The sequence below is a fragment of a genome, unplaced genomic scaffold (assembly GCF_019419815.1).
Source record: "Pyrus x bretschneideri cultivar Hongxiangsu unplaced genomic scaffold, Pyrus_bretschneideri_v1 Contig44, whole genome shotgun sequence".
In the NCBI taxonomy this organism is placed as follows: Eukaryota; Viridiplantae; Streptophyta; class Magnoliopsida; order Rosales; family Rosaceae; genus Pyrus; species Pyrus x bretschneideri.
The window spans coordinates 488,013-504,357 of record NW_025999768.1 but is presented as its reverse complement, the minus strand read 5'-3'; the positions used below and the strand labels follow the sequence as shown (position 1 = coordinate 504,357).

At 38.8% G+C, this 16,345-nt stretch overlaps 1 protein-coding gene and 1 long non-coding RNA gene across 2 annotated transcripts; one reads left to right on the top strand and one right to left on the bottom strand.

The window, feature by feature from the left end:
• Positions 1–53: 53 nt before the first annotated feature.
• LOC125469632 (probable LRR receptor-like serine/threonine-protein kinase At4g29180) lies at positions 54–7,617 on the bottom strand. The gene is made up of 8 exons (XM_048567229.1): positions 7,226–7,617; positions 6,991–7,137; positions 6,647–6,857; positions 6,428–6,555; positions 6,249–6,314; positions 5,966–6,155; positions 5,516–5,796; positions 54–308 (listed from the first exon to the last, which is right to left on the bottom strand). Exons 5-8 carry the CDS (start codon positions 6,292–6,294, stop codon positions 130–132), a joined length of 696 nt encoding a protein of 231 aa, XP_048423186.1. The 5' UTR covers positions 6,295–6,314; positions 6,428–6,555; positions 6,647–6,857; positions 6,991–7,137; positions 7,226–7,617; the 3' UTR covers positions 54–129.
• A 4,877-nt stretch (positions 7,618–12,494) lies between these two features.
• On the top strand, positions 12,495–16,136 carry LOC125469636. Its single transcript, XR_007251877.1, has 3 exons — positions 12,495–12,773; positions 14,151–14,220; positions 14,931–16,136. It is a non-coding gene; the product is annotated as an uncharacterized LOC125469636 (long non-coding RNA).
• The last annotated feature ends 209 nt before the right edge of the window (positions 16,137–16,345 follow it).

Sequence of the window (16,345 nt, the reverse complement as noted above, 5' to 3'; positions counted from 1 at the left end):
GTGCTTCTATTTTTTATAATATATAAAGAAATCCAAAGTAATATACAAAAGGATCAAAGAAAGAAAAAGAACTTTATGGATATTGTAGTATGTATATCTTCTTCGTCAACTAGCCGGAAATGTCACCAGTTACCTAGCAAATGGTCCGGTCATGGAATCAACATTTGTGGAATCTGTATACACGGAGAGAACTTCAGGTGAACTATGACTATACTGCCTAAACGCAGCGCGAAGTTCTTCTGTTGATCTTGGAGTTCTTTCTCGATGCCTAGACAACTCCATTTCCAAGCAATATTTGAGCTCAGACAATACTGTTGGAAAATCAAATAAAAACAGGTTGTTAATGGTTAAAACAAGCTGTCAGTTTCTTTCCAGGGTGTTTTTTCAGCAACTACAAAGATCATTGCTTCCTCCATGTGTTAGCCGAAAGGAGATTGAAAGACAGCAGAGATGTGAGCTGCTGTGTGCAAGCCGAAAGGTGGTTATTACAACCTGCCATGATGAAATGCATGTGTATGCCAACTATCAAAGTTGCTGCATGTGTTTGAAAGGGTGTAAAGATGTGGAACACCATCATTCATTATATGTATTGTTGGATTGTTTATTTTTTCAGTTTTGTATAAATAGGCCATCTTGCTAAGCCTTAGTGCATCCCATCCAAATCCCATTTCCCATTCATTTAAATTCAGCTTGTAAGCTTTAAGAGTTGTAAACTCTTCTAATATTTCAAAGTGTTTGTTATCACCAAGCTTGCTACTTCTTTCCTTTCTTTGTCCAATTTTATTGAGAGTGAAAGTGAGAGGTGTGATAGAGTTTGTAAACTTATCACCCACATATTTTGGTATTGAGTTAGCAAACTCTTGTGAATACCAACAATTGGTATCAGAGCCAGAATACCATTCTGGCAAGTGCAGTAGCTATGGCGTCCAATTTAGTGCAACTCCAGGTTCCCACATTGAAGAAAGAAAATTATGAAAGATGGTGCATCCAATTCAAAGCATTGTTTGGATCACAGGAGCTATGGGAAGTTGTCAGTAGTGGGTATGTTGTACCCACTGCCGAGCAAGAAGCTGCATATACTGCAGAACAAAGGAACACTCTCAAGGACTTACGAAAGAAGGACCAGAAGGCACTGTATCTTCTATACCAAGGTCTAGAAGATTCAACGTTCGAGAAGGTTGCAGAAGCAACAACGAGCAAGCAAGTATGGGACACACTTAGTACAATCTACAAAGGAGTAGATCGGGTCAAGAAAGTGAGATTACAGTCACTTCGAGCAGATTTTGAAACTGCTCACATGAATGAAGGAGAGAGCATCTCCGACTATCACTCAAGGCTCATTGTGATAGTAAATCAGATGAGGAGAAATGGCGAGAGACTCGATGAAGTACGAGTTGTGGAGAAGATACTCCGGTCACTCACATCTAAGTTTGAGCATGTGGTGACTGCCATTGAGGAATCCAAGGATTTGGAGGTGATGAGCGCAGAGGAGCTACTAGGATCCCTCCTAGTTCACGAGCAACGCATTCAGAAGAATGCAAGCCCCACAACGCTAGAGCAAGCTTTGGAGTCAAAGTTGAATATTGACAAACCAAATAAAGGTCGTGGGCAGTGGAACTCACGTCGTGGGAGTTTATCTAACCGTAGCCGAGGACGAGCTCAAGGAAGAGGTCGAGGCTATGCACAAAATCGAGGTCAGTCTCAAGAGTGGAGATCTACTCGAGGAAAGGCGCATATCCAATGTCACAATTGCAAGCAATATGGACATTATGCCAATGAATGTTCACATAAAAATGGTGAACATGTCAACATGGCAGAATCAAGTGGAAATACTGATGAAGAACTTACAGTCTTGCTAGCACACCATGATTCCAGTAGCCAACAAGATGTTTGGTATTTGGACTCTGGTGCAAGCAATCACATGTGTGGAAAGAAGGAGTTTTTTGCCGAACTAAAAGATGGGGCCTATGGATCTGTAAGTCTTGGTGACTCTTCAAAGTTGCCAGTTGAAGGCAAAGGGAAGATCAAGATCATCCAGAAGGATGGTAAAGAAGAATACATCTCCGATACCTACTACATACCAGGTATGAAAAGCAACATTCTAAGCATTGGTCAACTGCTCCAGAAAGGGTACATTATACATATGGAGAATATGTTTCTCACTCTCAGGAATGCAAGGAGAAAACTTATTGCACGTGTTCAAATGTCAAAGAACCGAATGTTCCCGTTGAAGTTGAACACAAAGATTGGGAGTTGCAACATCGGTGTAATGGAAGATGGGTCATGGAAATGGCATCTTCGGTATGGCCATCTTCATTTCAATGGCCTAAAGTTGCTGTCAAATGAAGGAATGGTTCGTGGTCTACCCCAGATTGAAGCCACACGCCAAGTATGTGAAGGTTGTGTGCTTGGCAAGCAAGCACGACTATCATTCCCTGTTGGTGATACATGGAGAGCAAGGGCACCACTGCAGTTGGTGCACACAGATATATGTGGTCCATTGGATCCCATGTCTTACGGAGGTAATAGGTATTTTATTACTTTCATTGATGATTTTAGTAGGAAGACTTGGGTTTACTTTCTCAAGGAGAAGTCAGCTGCCCTAAGAATCTTCAAGGAGTTCAAGGCACTCACAGAGGCTGAAAGCAACCACAAGCTTGTGGCTGTGAGATCAGATAGAGGTGGAGAGTACACCTCCAATGCTTTCCAAGCATACTGCAAGGAGCAAGGAATTAGGCATCAACTTACTGCTGCCTATACCCCACAGCAAAATGGGATAGCCGAAAGAAAGAATCGAACCATCCTTGACATGACAAGGTCCATGCTTAAGGAGAAGAATTTGCCAAAAGAGTTATGGGCAGAAGCTGTAGCTTGTTCGATTTATTTGTTGAATCGATGTCCAACAAAGAGTGTCAAGAGGATGACACCACAAGAGGCTTGGAGTGGATACAAGCCGAATGTTACACACCTAAGAATTTTTGGGTGTGTTGCATATGCTCAAGTTCCAGAAGCCAAGAGGAGGAAACTTGATGATAGAGGTGAGAAGTGTGTGTTTGTGGGCTATAGTGAAGAGTCCAAGGCGTACAAGCTCTACAACCCACTAACTGGCAAACTAGTGGTTAGTAGAGATGTCATTTTCAGTGAGGAAGAGGCATGGATGTGGAACAACAAAGAAGTCAGTAAAGAGAAGATCGTCTCCATTGATTTTGAAGAACCAGAAGTTGTACCACCTGTTGAGCAACAACCTGCTCAAACAATCACAACAACTCCAGTGCACAGAATTGCAAGGAGTGGTCCTACATCTAGTGAGGAAAGCAGCTCCTCAACTCTAGTAAGGTTAAGGAGTCTCACAGAGATTTATGGACAAGAAGAAGAAGAAACCAATTTTTTCTGCTTCTATGCAGACCATGAGCCTCTCTCATTCAATGAAGTTGTGGAAGAAAATTGTTGGAAAAAAGCCATGGAAGAAGAGATCCATGCCATCGAGAAGAATGACACTTGAGAGTTGATAAAGCTCCAACCAAATCAGAAGGCTATTGGTGTCAAGTGGGTTTACAAGATCAAACGCACTACAAATGGGAGTGTGGATCGATACAAATCAAGGCTTGTAGCAAAGGGCTACAAAGAGAAGTATGGAGTGGACTATGATGAAGTCTATGCTCCAGTTGCAAGACTTGACACGGTAAGATTGCTAATCTCTCTTGCCGCTCATCATAAATGGAAAATTTATCAATTAGATGTCAAGTCAGCCTTCCTTAATGGAGTTCTTGAGGAAGAAGTGTACGTGGAACAACCAGAAGGCTTCCAAGTACAGGGAAAAGAAGATAAGGTGTATCGTTTGAAGAAGGCTTTGTATGGCCTCAAGCAAGCACCACGAGCTTGGAACTCAAGGATTGACAACTACCTTCATCAAAATGGATTTCAGAAATGTCCATACGAGCATTCAGTTTCCATGAAGAATGGTGCAAAAGGGGAGTTCTTAATTATTTGTCTCTATGTAGATGACTTGTTGTTTACAGGAAACAATGAAGCAATGTTCTGTGAGTTCAAGCAATCCATGTTCAATGAATTCGAGATGACTGACAATGGATTAATGTCATACTTTCTTGGCATAGAAGTGAAGCAAGGAAGTGATGGTATCTACATTTCTCAACAAAAGTACATGAGAGATATATTGGAGAAATTCAATATGGACAAGTGCAATATTGTCAACACTCCAGTTGCAACTGGATTGAAGCTGTTTAAGGAAGGAGAAGGTGAGTTTGTAAACTCAACCGTGTACAAAAGCTTGGTTGGAAGCCTAAGGTACCTTACAATCACAAGACCTGATATAGTTTATGGTGTTGGACTCGTGAGTCGATACATGGAAACACCTAGGGAGTCTCATTGGCTGGCCGCCAAGAGAATTTTGAGGTACATAAGAGGTACTCTAAACTATGGTCTGTTTTATAATTTTGGTGAAGATGCAAAATTATTTGGTTATTCAGATAGTGATTGGGGAGGTGACCAAGATGAAAGGAAAAGCACAACTGGTTATGTGTTTTTTCTAGGATCAACAGCTTTCTCATGGACTTCAAAGAAGCAATCAATTGTTGCTTTGTCATCGTGTGAAGTCGAGTACGTTGCTGTAGCCTCAACCGTGTGTGAGGCAATTTGGTTAAGAAATCTGTTGAAGTCAGTGTGTCATCCACAAGTGGAATCGACTGTGATTCATGTGGATAACATCTCAGCTATCAAGCTTGCTAGGAATCCAGTCCAACATGGAATGAGTAAGCACATCGATACCAGGTTCCATTTTTTGAGGGATCATGTGAAGCAAAAGACAATTGAGCTTGTCTATTGTCACACGAAGGAACAAGTGGCAGACATCTTCACTAAGCCACTGCCAGTTGAGCCATTCAAGTTGCTACGTGAAATGCTAGGGATAAAGGCGTTTTAATTTGAGGAGGTGTGTTGGAAAATCAAATAAAAACAGGTTGTTAATGGTTAAAACAAGCTGTCAGTTTCTTTCCAGGGTGTTTTTTCAGCAACTACAAAGATCATTGCTTCCTCCATGTGTTAGCCGAAAGGAGATTGAAAGACAGCAGAGATGTGAGCTGCTGTGTGCAAGTCGAAAGGTGGTTATTACAACCTGCCATGATGCAATGCATGTGTATGCCAACTATCAAAGTTGCTGCATGTGTTTGAAAGGGTGTAAAGATGTGGAACACCATCATTCATTATATGTATTGTTGGATTGTTTATTTTTTCAGTTTTGTATAAATAGGCCATCTTGCAAAGCCTTAGTGCATCCCATCCAAATCCCATTTCCCATTCATTTAAATTCAGCTTGTAAGCTTTAAGAGTTGTAAACTCTTCTAATATTTCAAAGTGTTTGTTATCACCAAGCTTGCTACTTCTTTCCTTTCTTTGTCCAATTTTATTGAGAGTGAAAGTGAGAGGTGTGATAGAGTTTGTAAACTTATCACCCACATATTTTGGTATTGAGTTAGCAAACTCTTGTGAATACCAACAAATACAACATCCATTGTGACTCTGTGTTGGGAGGTAGAGGTTGTGCACGCCATTGCTATCTCTAACGCTTTCCAGACCGAATGCCCATCGAACTCTTCTTGCATCCTTTGATCCACAACCCTTTTTAGTTCCCTTTTTTCGAGCTCAGAACTCACCCACGTTGTTATGTAGATTACTTCATGATTTTTTATCACTGCAGGTTGGCCGGTGATTAGCTCTAATAGAACTACCCCAAAACTATACACATCACTCTTTTCATTCAGCCTTTGGCAATTGTGGTATCTGTAAATAAAAACTAATATTCATTAATCACAATGTCGTGGTTTGTATGTAGCTTATTGTCGGTTTAGTGCCCCTTCAATTTTATTTTTGATTAAGAGTTTGTTCCTTTTTTTTACATCGTATTTTCGCATGATTATAATGGTAATAGAATGAGAAAATCTAAACATACTCTGGATCAAGATATCCGGCTGTTCCCATGACTGTGCTGACCACTTGAGTCTCAATGTCCCTAGCAAAAACCTTGGAAAGACCAAAATCCGCCATTTTAGCTTCCAAGTTGTCGCTTAAGAGAATGTTGGCAGTCTTCACATCTCTGTGGACAATAGGCGGCTTGCATCCGTGATGCAAGTACTCGAGACCTACGAACCAAATTTTGCTTTCCGCATTAGTAGAACTATAATTTGTGTAAACATGATCACATCTATTTTACTGAAATAACAGGAAGCACGAACCTTGTGCAGCATCCATTGCTATACGAAGTCTCATTTCCCATGTCATCTGTGAACTTCTTTCTGCATCTGCAACCATTAATGTAATATTTAAATATTTTGAAATGCTATTATATTCTCTAGAGTTAAGATGTTCCAACATAAACTGGTGAAAATTCTCTATCTTGATAACAGGATTATACCTGAGAGAGAGTTTTTTTAGGTTGCCATTTGCCATGTACTCGTATATAAGTGCCAAGTTGTTAGCATCATTGCAGTATCCAACAAACGAGGCCAACTTTCTATGATGGATTCTCATCAGGAGCTCAGCCTGCAGTCAAGAACAAACTCATCACAATCTGTATCGAACAAGACTAGGTGCCTTATTTACCTTGCGTTCCAAGAAATTCAAACTGTCAAACCTCTGTTTGGAACTCCCTAGGTCCTTGAGTTGATGATGCAGAAAGCATTTTTACTGCAACTTGGTTTCCGTCTTTCATGCAACCATGGTACACAGTCCCAAATCCTCCTTTCCCGAACGAGGTTTGAAGTTTTTGGTGATATCTCAAACCTCCTCATGAGTAAACTGGCACTTCCTTGATGCTATAGCTGTTTTGTTAAAAGGTTCTGCTTCTGTGCCATAAGTCCACAAAAAATATGTGTTCACACCGTTTAAATATTCATTAGACAACCTGTTTCGAGAGTTCTTCATTGTTCAAAGTAATACTATTACAATTCGGGGAACTATTAAGATCTGTAAAGGTACCTGATTCTCTTTTTCTTTTCAATTTTCCATACTGGTATCAGCACTATAACAACTGCTAGTGCTGACACTAATGACGCAAGTATTGGAGCGACAATTTTCTTCTTCTTTTTGTATGAACCTGAGCCACAAAGATTTTCGCTATCCACTCTGAAATGAACAAAAAATTCTTCTTATTTCTGTTATTTGTCAAAGCAAAGGCATATTTACAAACCAATAAACAAGAAGCGATTTTTACCTCATTACAAGTAATCCAGCTTCTGATCTCTCGCGAAGAGCGTTTGGAACTGAACCAGAAAATTGATTGCCCTTCAAATTCCCGCAGGTCAATTCTTAATAATATGGAATTCTGGTATCAAATGAGTCTATGATCATGTAGAAATTACACTTTCAAGAGAGTGAGAGACTTCAGTTCTTCCAAGAACTGAGGCATTGGTCCGGTTAGGTTATTGTTCGACAAATATCTGGGACGAAAACCATTATGGTTAGTAGGTTCTGCAAGATAGATTGAAAGGTGGGTGACCATCAGTTTCTTAGTCACTGAAGTCTAGGATAACTATTCTGTTGGGTTTGATAGGGTTTCTTATGTTTGATAGGGTTTCTTATTCAATCTTATTGACTTCAACCTCTATCGTTCAAAGAAAATAGAGGAAATCAGTCTATCAAAATTTGAAAGCCAAGTCTATGCTTGTCTCCTCAAAGAAAATTTAATTTATATAGTTAATACTTTTAACATTTGTTTATTTGACTTTATGCATAACGTTTGTTTATATAACATTTTCTATTCGTCATCTTAACCACTAACCTCCTTTCTTTTTTAGGAAAATTAATGAAAATGATTTGAAAACTTTGAGTTTTAATGATAAGGTCAAAATAAAGGGTAAAGTGAATAGTACCAAGTTTGACTTTTTAGTGTAAAAATGTGGTTTTTCGTTAAAGTGAACAGCATCGCAAGCTTTTCGTTAAAACTTCCTTTTTTTTTTTTTTTTTTTGACACTTGCAGATGACCTACCCTCAACCATGACACCCAAAAACTCCCCGTCCCTCCTTCTAATTCTATATTTATTTATGTTATTAAAAAAAATACAAAATAGCGAGGGGGAATATAATAAAATGGGTAATGTTAAGGAGATCAAAATTTTAAGCAAAATTTGCATGTAAACCAAATGATGTGGTGGTAGATGATTAGATTATTACTTAAGTGTTGATTAACGTGCTTATTTCCTATTAGTTACACATTATTTGGTTTGCAAATTTAGTTTAAAAATTTGATATCTCTAATATTATCCTATAGATGCATACCTTTGCCACTAATGGTACACCAGCACACTTTCCAGCTATGGCCCTTCCAATGCTCTCTTGAGTTGAATCTAGAGGAGGAGTGTTACCATTTAGTAATGCTTCACCCTTTAATATGGACCAACAATCCTCCAATGATAAAATCTCCAAATGACACCTCAGCACTGTCTTTGTGATCGATGCAACCTTTTAGCACTGTGGGTAGTAACAATGGTAATGCTTCCTGGAGCAGAATTGAGCTTTGACAACAACATGTAAAACTGCTCCATAAATCGTCATCTTCATTCCAAACATCACCAAATATCAGCATATATCTCTTCCCTGTCAACCTTTCTTTGAGGTTATTAAGCAATGTTTCCTGACCTGTAAATCCTGTCCTGTTTGAGTTAAAGGATTCTAACATCCAATTTAGAATTGAATTAACGTCAAAAATGTTGGACACACACATTGACACGCTTCGATCTTGGTGTCATAAGGACAACATGATGGCCACGTGTTAGCCAACACCCGAGGGTGATGCAAGCCATTTAATGAATGCATATGCCGAGAACATTTGAAACATGCATACAAATTTCGCGCGTAACAACGCAAAGTAGTAATCAAGTGCAAACCTTAATAAAATATAACATTCAACTACCAACAATTTCAAAGTGATAATGCATGACATGTTCAGAGCATACTACTAATTTGAAATACAAGTGGAAGGAATATTAGAAAGTACGATTACAAGAGGAATGGGTCCTACACCGAGAGGACTCGAAGATACCAATGCATGAGTGCCTTGACGCCGAGATTGTATGCCTCGATTCTAAATCCTGAGGGGCACAAAACAAAACATGAATGGACCAAGTTCATATATATGTAATACTAAAACAATTATTCTTTAACGTACTAACCCCCATATTAGAAAATTCATATAGCATAATACGTAATAGGTTTTCTGAAAACCCTAGCATACCATAAAACCTTCATAAAACATATATCATATATAGTGTTTAGTAGTGGAATCACAATCGCTCGAAGGCACTACATCGCCCTGCCAAAGCCATACATAAATATCTTCCGCCTGAAGGCACTACATCGCCTGACCGAAGCCATATATAAATATTTTTCGTCCGAAGGCACTACATCGCCCAACGAAGCCATATATAAATATCTTCCTTCGGAATATCTTTCGTCCGAAGGCACTACATCGCCCGACTGAAGCCATATATAAATATCTTCTGCCCGAAGGCACTACATTGCCCGACTAAAACCATATATAAACATCTTCCGCCCAAAGGCACTGCATCACCCAGCCGAAGCCATATAGAAATATCATTTCCATATGTAAGCACAGAAAATCATAAAGATAATCTTTCCAAAATATATCTTATCGGAGCTCAATAGCTCAAACATCATATCATAAATTCATGTTCATAAATATCTCAATAACATAAATTCGATAAAGCATGATATTTCATAAAAGCGTAAATCCAATTTACTCATAAACGTTTCATAAAACGTAGTAAAAAAAATCATGCTTTCATGTATGCATTTCTAGCAATAAAATAATGCATTTTGGAAGAGGTTCACTCACAGACACTCTGTTGCCAAAGAGTTGCTCAAATTAGAGAGGACGGGGTCTCCACTAACAAACACACCTAAGCACATAAAAGGACCAATTAATAAAACTCTACTAAAATGATTGAATTTGGGAAAACGAAGCACATATTTGGAATTAGGACGTCGAAATTAGTTTAGGAGGGGTTCCAACCGAAATCCGAAAAAAATCAACAAAAGTCAATGGTCAACGGTCAAAGGTCAACGGGTCAAGTCAACGATCAATGGTTGGGTCAACTATCAACGAACAAGGTCAATGGGTTGGGTCAACTCGGTCATCGGAAACTGGGTTTTTGGCCAAAACTTTGAGTAATTTTCAAAGTTTCGTTTCTTAACCAAATTCAACCCATAATATATCAAAACGAAGCTAGGAATGTAGAACACGATTACACCTATTTGGAAGCCCAATGGTTGTCGGAGATGGCTGGAAAATAGCCTGAAATGTGACTGGTCCAAGGGAAAACTAGGGAACTCGCTGGATTTCTGGGTAAAATTTAAAGTTCATAACTTTGTCAATACTCAACGAAATTGAGTGATTAAAAAACAAAAATTATACCTCAGGACGAGATGAACAGAATGGTGCCCTTCTCGATGGCTAACTCACTGTGGTTTGGTTGGAAAATGGCTCGAAAGGCTAGGAGGTTGCCGAAAATTGGATAAACTTTAAATGTTCATAACTTTTTCAATACTCAACGAAATCGAGTGATTCAAAAACAAAAATCATACTTCCCAATGAGATGAAGAGAATGGTACATTTCTCAATGGCTAACTAGCCATGGTTTGGCCAGAAAATGACCTAAAATGTCACGGCTCAACTTGGATGTTCTAGGTTAGTGAGGACGAGACGAAGTTTGTGGTGCTCTTGGTTTGGGCGGTGGTGGGAGTGTTGTCAATGTTGTTGTGTTGCCTTCCCAGAAAGGGAAGGTTAGAGAGAGGGATGAGAGAAAATGAGAGTGAAAGTATAGAGATAGATATTTTCAGAAATGGGAAAGGGAGGAAGGGTTACACGAGTCCAAGGGAAACATGTGGGCCTTAGTGGCTCACAAAACAATGTCACTAAAGACAAAACACGAAAATATCCGGAAAAGTTTGACGTTTCGTAACATAAAATCTTCGTTATAAAGCCAAAATCTAATCTGTTCGCGTCCACACGTTCGTGGCTATGAGTAAAATAAGAATAAACTAAGGAGATTAGTACTACGTATTTCGATGAGACGGTCAACGAAAGTCAATGTTCAAGCCTTGAGGGCAATTTGGTAATTTCATATGTCCGATAATATAAAAATACGACAAATTTAGGACGGGGTATCACACACGCCCACACTTTTTCCTCAAATTTTCTACCAATAGCAACATCATTAAATATTGATTTTGCCAAAGTCGTCTTTCCGAGTCCTCCAATTACCACAACGGTTTTAACCAAAAAGTTATTTTCCTGATTCTTGGACTCGATCAAGGTTGCAATGATATCCGACACAATCTTCTCCCTTCCAATGATCTTCTCATTGTGACGGAAGCTTGAGACAGATTCTCTGTTCCCCATACTTAGAGGGTTTAATCTACTCTCCTTGCAACTAAGCCAATGAAAGTTGCCTTACTGTTGAGACCCGCCACTGACACATTGATGTTCTTAATCTAGTGTGCCATCATTTGACAAAATAAAATAGGATCGGAGAGTGAAAAGAAGTTAAGCACCTTCTTCTTCATATGGTCTTGAATTTCTACTTTACACCATAGAACTTCTTAGTTGATGTCCTGATCCTGTGGTTTGTAGGCAACATCGCTTCGTAATTAAGCACCTTCTTCTTTATATGGTTTTGAATCGCTACGTCTTTCAGTTTCTTGACCCAATTTCTAATTGACATGCCCCGATCCTGTGGTTCGTGGGCAACATCGCCCAAATACTCTTGAATTTCCATTAACAATTTAGAAAGATCAGTTACTTCTTTTTTGAATCCTCAAAAAAGATTGATTTCTTGAGCAGCAAGTGAAGCGACTGAATTCAGTATTCCCTCAACAGGAAAAGTGTAGAGAACTTTTAGCACCTTTGCAGCATCATCATACTCGCGCAATAAATGAAGATTGGAAAGAGGGAAATGCAGAGAATGGAGAGATGGCCAAGGAAGGACATAAGAAGAGCAGATAATGTAACAACCTGTCCCAAATTTTAGGACTTTATTAATTTAAAAGTGTGAAATTACGAAATTACCCCTTAGAAGAGAGATTGTTGACTTTCTTTGACCGTCTCTTCGCAACGCATATGAGTTATTATTTTACCATATTCTCGAAGTTACTTGACAGTATGAACGCATAGACGCAAGTGGAACTGAACTTGGAGTTGCGACAAAGATTTTACAAATTACGGAGCGTGATTGGCGTTTTGGTAAATTCACGTTACGGGGAGATATTTTTCTGTGTTTTCTTTGGTGACTTTGAGTTACGTGCCAAGTGGGGCCCACACCACTCATCTTCCCACTCCCGTATCTCATCTCACTATCTCATCCTTTCATTTTCTCTCCAACTTTCTCGAACCTCTCTCTAACTTTATCTTTCCCCTCGGCTCCCTGTCTCTTCTTTTCTCTTCTTTGTAAACACAAAGGCAGCGACATCACACTAACTCCAACGATCTTGACGGAACTATCCATTTGCTATTAGGGAAAGTCTCTCAAACTTTCTCTGCACTTTCCGTGCACAGTAATTTTGAACCATCATCACTCGACTACTTTGGCAAGCTAGACCATCAGACCACCACATCACCTTGTTCTTCCCTATCTCTATTAAGCTTAGATCGTGAACATCAAACCCAGACGTGGAGCTTGCACCATACGGTGGCCATTGCCACTATTCATCATCTTCTTCGACAAGTTCTCGTCGATTCCACCAAGGTAATCCTCGGGAACACTCTATTTCCCTTCCTTTTTTATATTTATGGAAGATCTTAGGGTTTTGCACTTGTTTTGGTGGGGTTTGGAAACTGTAGGGACGAAGATGAGACTTTCCCTAGTTTTTTGGAAAAGCAAAATTATGGCCATCTGACCACTTTCAGACCAAATCCCGGCCAACACCAACCACGATTGGGCTTCCAATAAGTATAGATCGATTCCTTACATTTCTAGCTTCAATTTTGTTTTTGTATCCTCGAATTTGGTTAAGAAATGAGCTCGTTTGGAGCTCTGAAAGTTAGGTTTGCAAATTGTAAAAACAGCATGGTAGCGCATGGTTACCAGTGTAACCATCTTGTGGCGACCACGTGTGGCAGCGTGTGGAGGAACCTGAGGTCTCTCCTTAGGTTTCTTGACGTGCCGAATCTAAATCCACCTTCCGTGTCCAAAATTTGTCCATTTTAAAGTAGTTTCTTTATTATCTGTACTTTGTACGAAAACACGTTTATACATTAATACGTCATATACTTACATAAATGGTATCGTTTCTAGGCGAAATGCATTGTAAGGATCTTAGATGCCCATCATGTGGGTTCGACTCGACGACATGATTTGTGAGTGGGTATTTTCTTTGATATATACATATATTTGTTTAGTTTCCATATATACATGTAGTAATGAATTTTATATATGACTATCGTAATTAAATTAATGTTTATAGGAAATGACGTAACGATGAGAAGTAGGAAATCATTATAAATCTTACTGGATGCCTTAATTAAATTTATGGCTATGAATAAAATTATGTTGACTAGAATTATTGAATCATTGTGGCATGACTATATTTACGTTATCTGCTCATCGTTTGTTGCACCGGTGTTAGTACTTGCCTAGGCCAAGGCCAGTCTTTCACATGTATGTTCACATCACACCGTACGCTCACTTTGGATCTATTGTAGGTGTCAGTCCTGTCCTAGATTGCTATAGGCAATTAGGATTCGTTTGCGTTACACATAGCTCTAGTCTTCACGTGATTGAAGTACTAGAGCGTATATCATTGTTACAGCTAGTTCTATTCATGTCAGAATATCTCTGCATGAACTCGTGTGTCAGTATATGTCGATGAGCACTTGATACGATATGATATGTTCATTTATGCGAGAATATGTGATTACGGACGCCATGTGTTTATTTACGAAAGTTTGTGATGTATTGCATTCTTGAGATATTGCTGGTTCTGGTAAGTATTTTCATACTATACGTAGTATGTATATTTTGGAAACTATACTTGTTTTACGGCAATGAGTTATTATGTTTTCAAAAAGATTTTTACAAAGCTTTATTTGTAGGCCCACTCACTCTTGTTTTTCGCCCATCCAGGTTTTAATGGCTAAGCTTTTGTGTCGATGAGGATTTTTGACAAACTGTTGTTGTGGGAATACTATAGACGGTATAATTCCTCTTTTACTTTTACTGTACTTTACTTATACTTAGACATCACTTGTGAAATGGGTTCATTCCCGCTCATATGCGCACTCTTACATTTAGGTACTTTAGGTTTAAATTTATTCATATTTTCCACATCACTACACTTTATAGCTTCGTCACCTTCATGATATCGACCAACACAGCTCAATTCGGAGTCTAAATGGACATACCGGATCCTAATGTGTCAGATAAGTTGAATGAAAAGCTTAACAATAATTCAAGAAAATGTGGCATAAGAAGACGAGAGAAACATAACAGATGATAGGACCCCTTTTAATTGATGCCACTTTACACCTGTGAGTGTGAACTTTATGTTCAAGAATGGAGTGTGGTCCAGCAATAATGGATACATAGCATGGCAAAACCATATAAATATAAATCCAAAAATTAGATAGGTATGCGCTCTTTAGTGCTAGCTAGAGTCCTCAGAAAAAAAAAAAAAAAAAAAAAAAATCTCCAAGTAACTGTAGACGATCGGCATTCAGGGAACGTGTACAAATTCTGCACATGTCGTTAGGTTTACAAGTTGATCCCTGCGGTTACTTTCAGCATTATCTTGTTTCCAATTTGTTTGGATTTGCAAATCCTCCATCTTCTAAGATAGAGGAAAGTTTTTCAACACTGCTTTGCTTGGATTTACATATGAGATGACTTCTTGTCTTCATGGTGCAGGTCCTAATGAATCGTATAGCTATAAGACCCCACCCCGGATTAATCATGTAATTGGTGGCACCATTATGTTTGGCAATCAATAATGATGGGGTTGGAAAGAAAAGAAGGATCTATATACTCAAGGCAAGGGATCAATTGATCAAGCTCGATGAATATATTGATATAGTAACATGGAAGTCGAAAGAAATACCTAGACTAGAATACACAATTGCTAATTAATGTGCTTATTTTTTATATATTAGTGACATATCACATAATTTGCAAATGTAGTCTAAAAATTTGATTTACCTAGTATTACTCATACTTAGACAATTACTAAAAATACCCTAAAATCTGAAGATGTTGATTTAACATGATAAGAGACATAAATATCATGATAAATTAATGACAACAACTAGGGGTGGGCACGGACCAGGCCGGCCCAAAATTGGAGGGACCAGACTAGACCTGGTTGAAAATAAAACGGGACGAGACGGATCTTACTATTTCAAAATTTGAAACCGAACCTAACCCGGCCCATTTAAAACTGGCCGATTCCTACGGTCCAACTGGTACAATTTGTTTTTGTTTTCGTTTTTTTAATTTTCAGTATCCCAGTTGAATTTCCACTCGACGATTTCGGATTCGAGTTCGAAATCGAATTGTTGGAGAGAAAGAGGACGATGCTGGAGACAAATCAGAGAACCAGAAAGCGGGCATGAGCGAGAAATAGGGAGTGAAGTGGAGTGGCGAGTAAGATTCGAACTCAAATTGCTCCTCGTTTTTTGGGTTTCAAAAAATGAGAATCTGAAATTGGGTTTTGAAAGCACTATGAGTTTTTTTTTTTTTTTTGTTGGCTGGTGCAGAAGAATTGAGTGAGAGAAAGATTTGTGATGGAGGGTGATGAAAATGGTGGAGAAAAAGAAGGTGGATCCGCGTCCCTGTTTCCTCATACAGTGGATGGAATGGAGAAAAAGATGATCTGATGGTGGATGACCTTCTTTGCAGCAAAGGAAGATTAAATAAATGAAGAATCAAAACTAAATAAAGAAAGAAAACAAAGGTAGTACTAGTGTACTGCAATAAACAAATGTCGTACTAGGAAGAGGATCCTTTCCGGATTCGTCTTGTGGGAATCCTCCTAATGGTTAATCGTACATCATGTGATCAATTTACTTCATGTACTATTTATGTTTAATTTGAAATAAAAAAAAATTCAAATAATTTATGACCACACGATGCATGATGAATAATTAAGATGTGAGGATTTCTAAGATCTCCACTGTAACATCCCACATCGCCTAGGGGAGTGGATCCTGTAAGCCTTATATGTATATTCTCATCCTTACCTAGCATAAGGCCTTTTGGGAGCTCACTGGCTTCGGGTTCCATGGGAACTCCTAAGTAAAGCGAGTAGCGCATGAGAGCACTCCCAG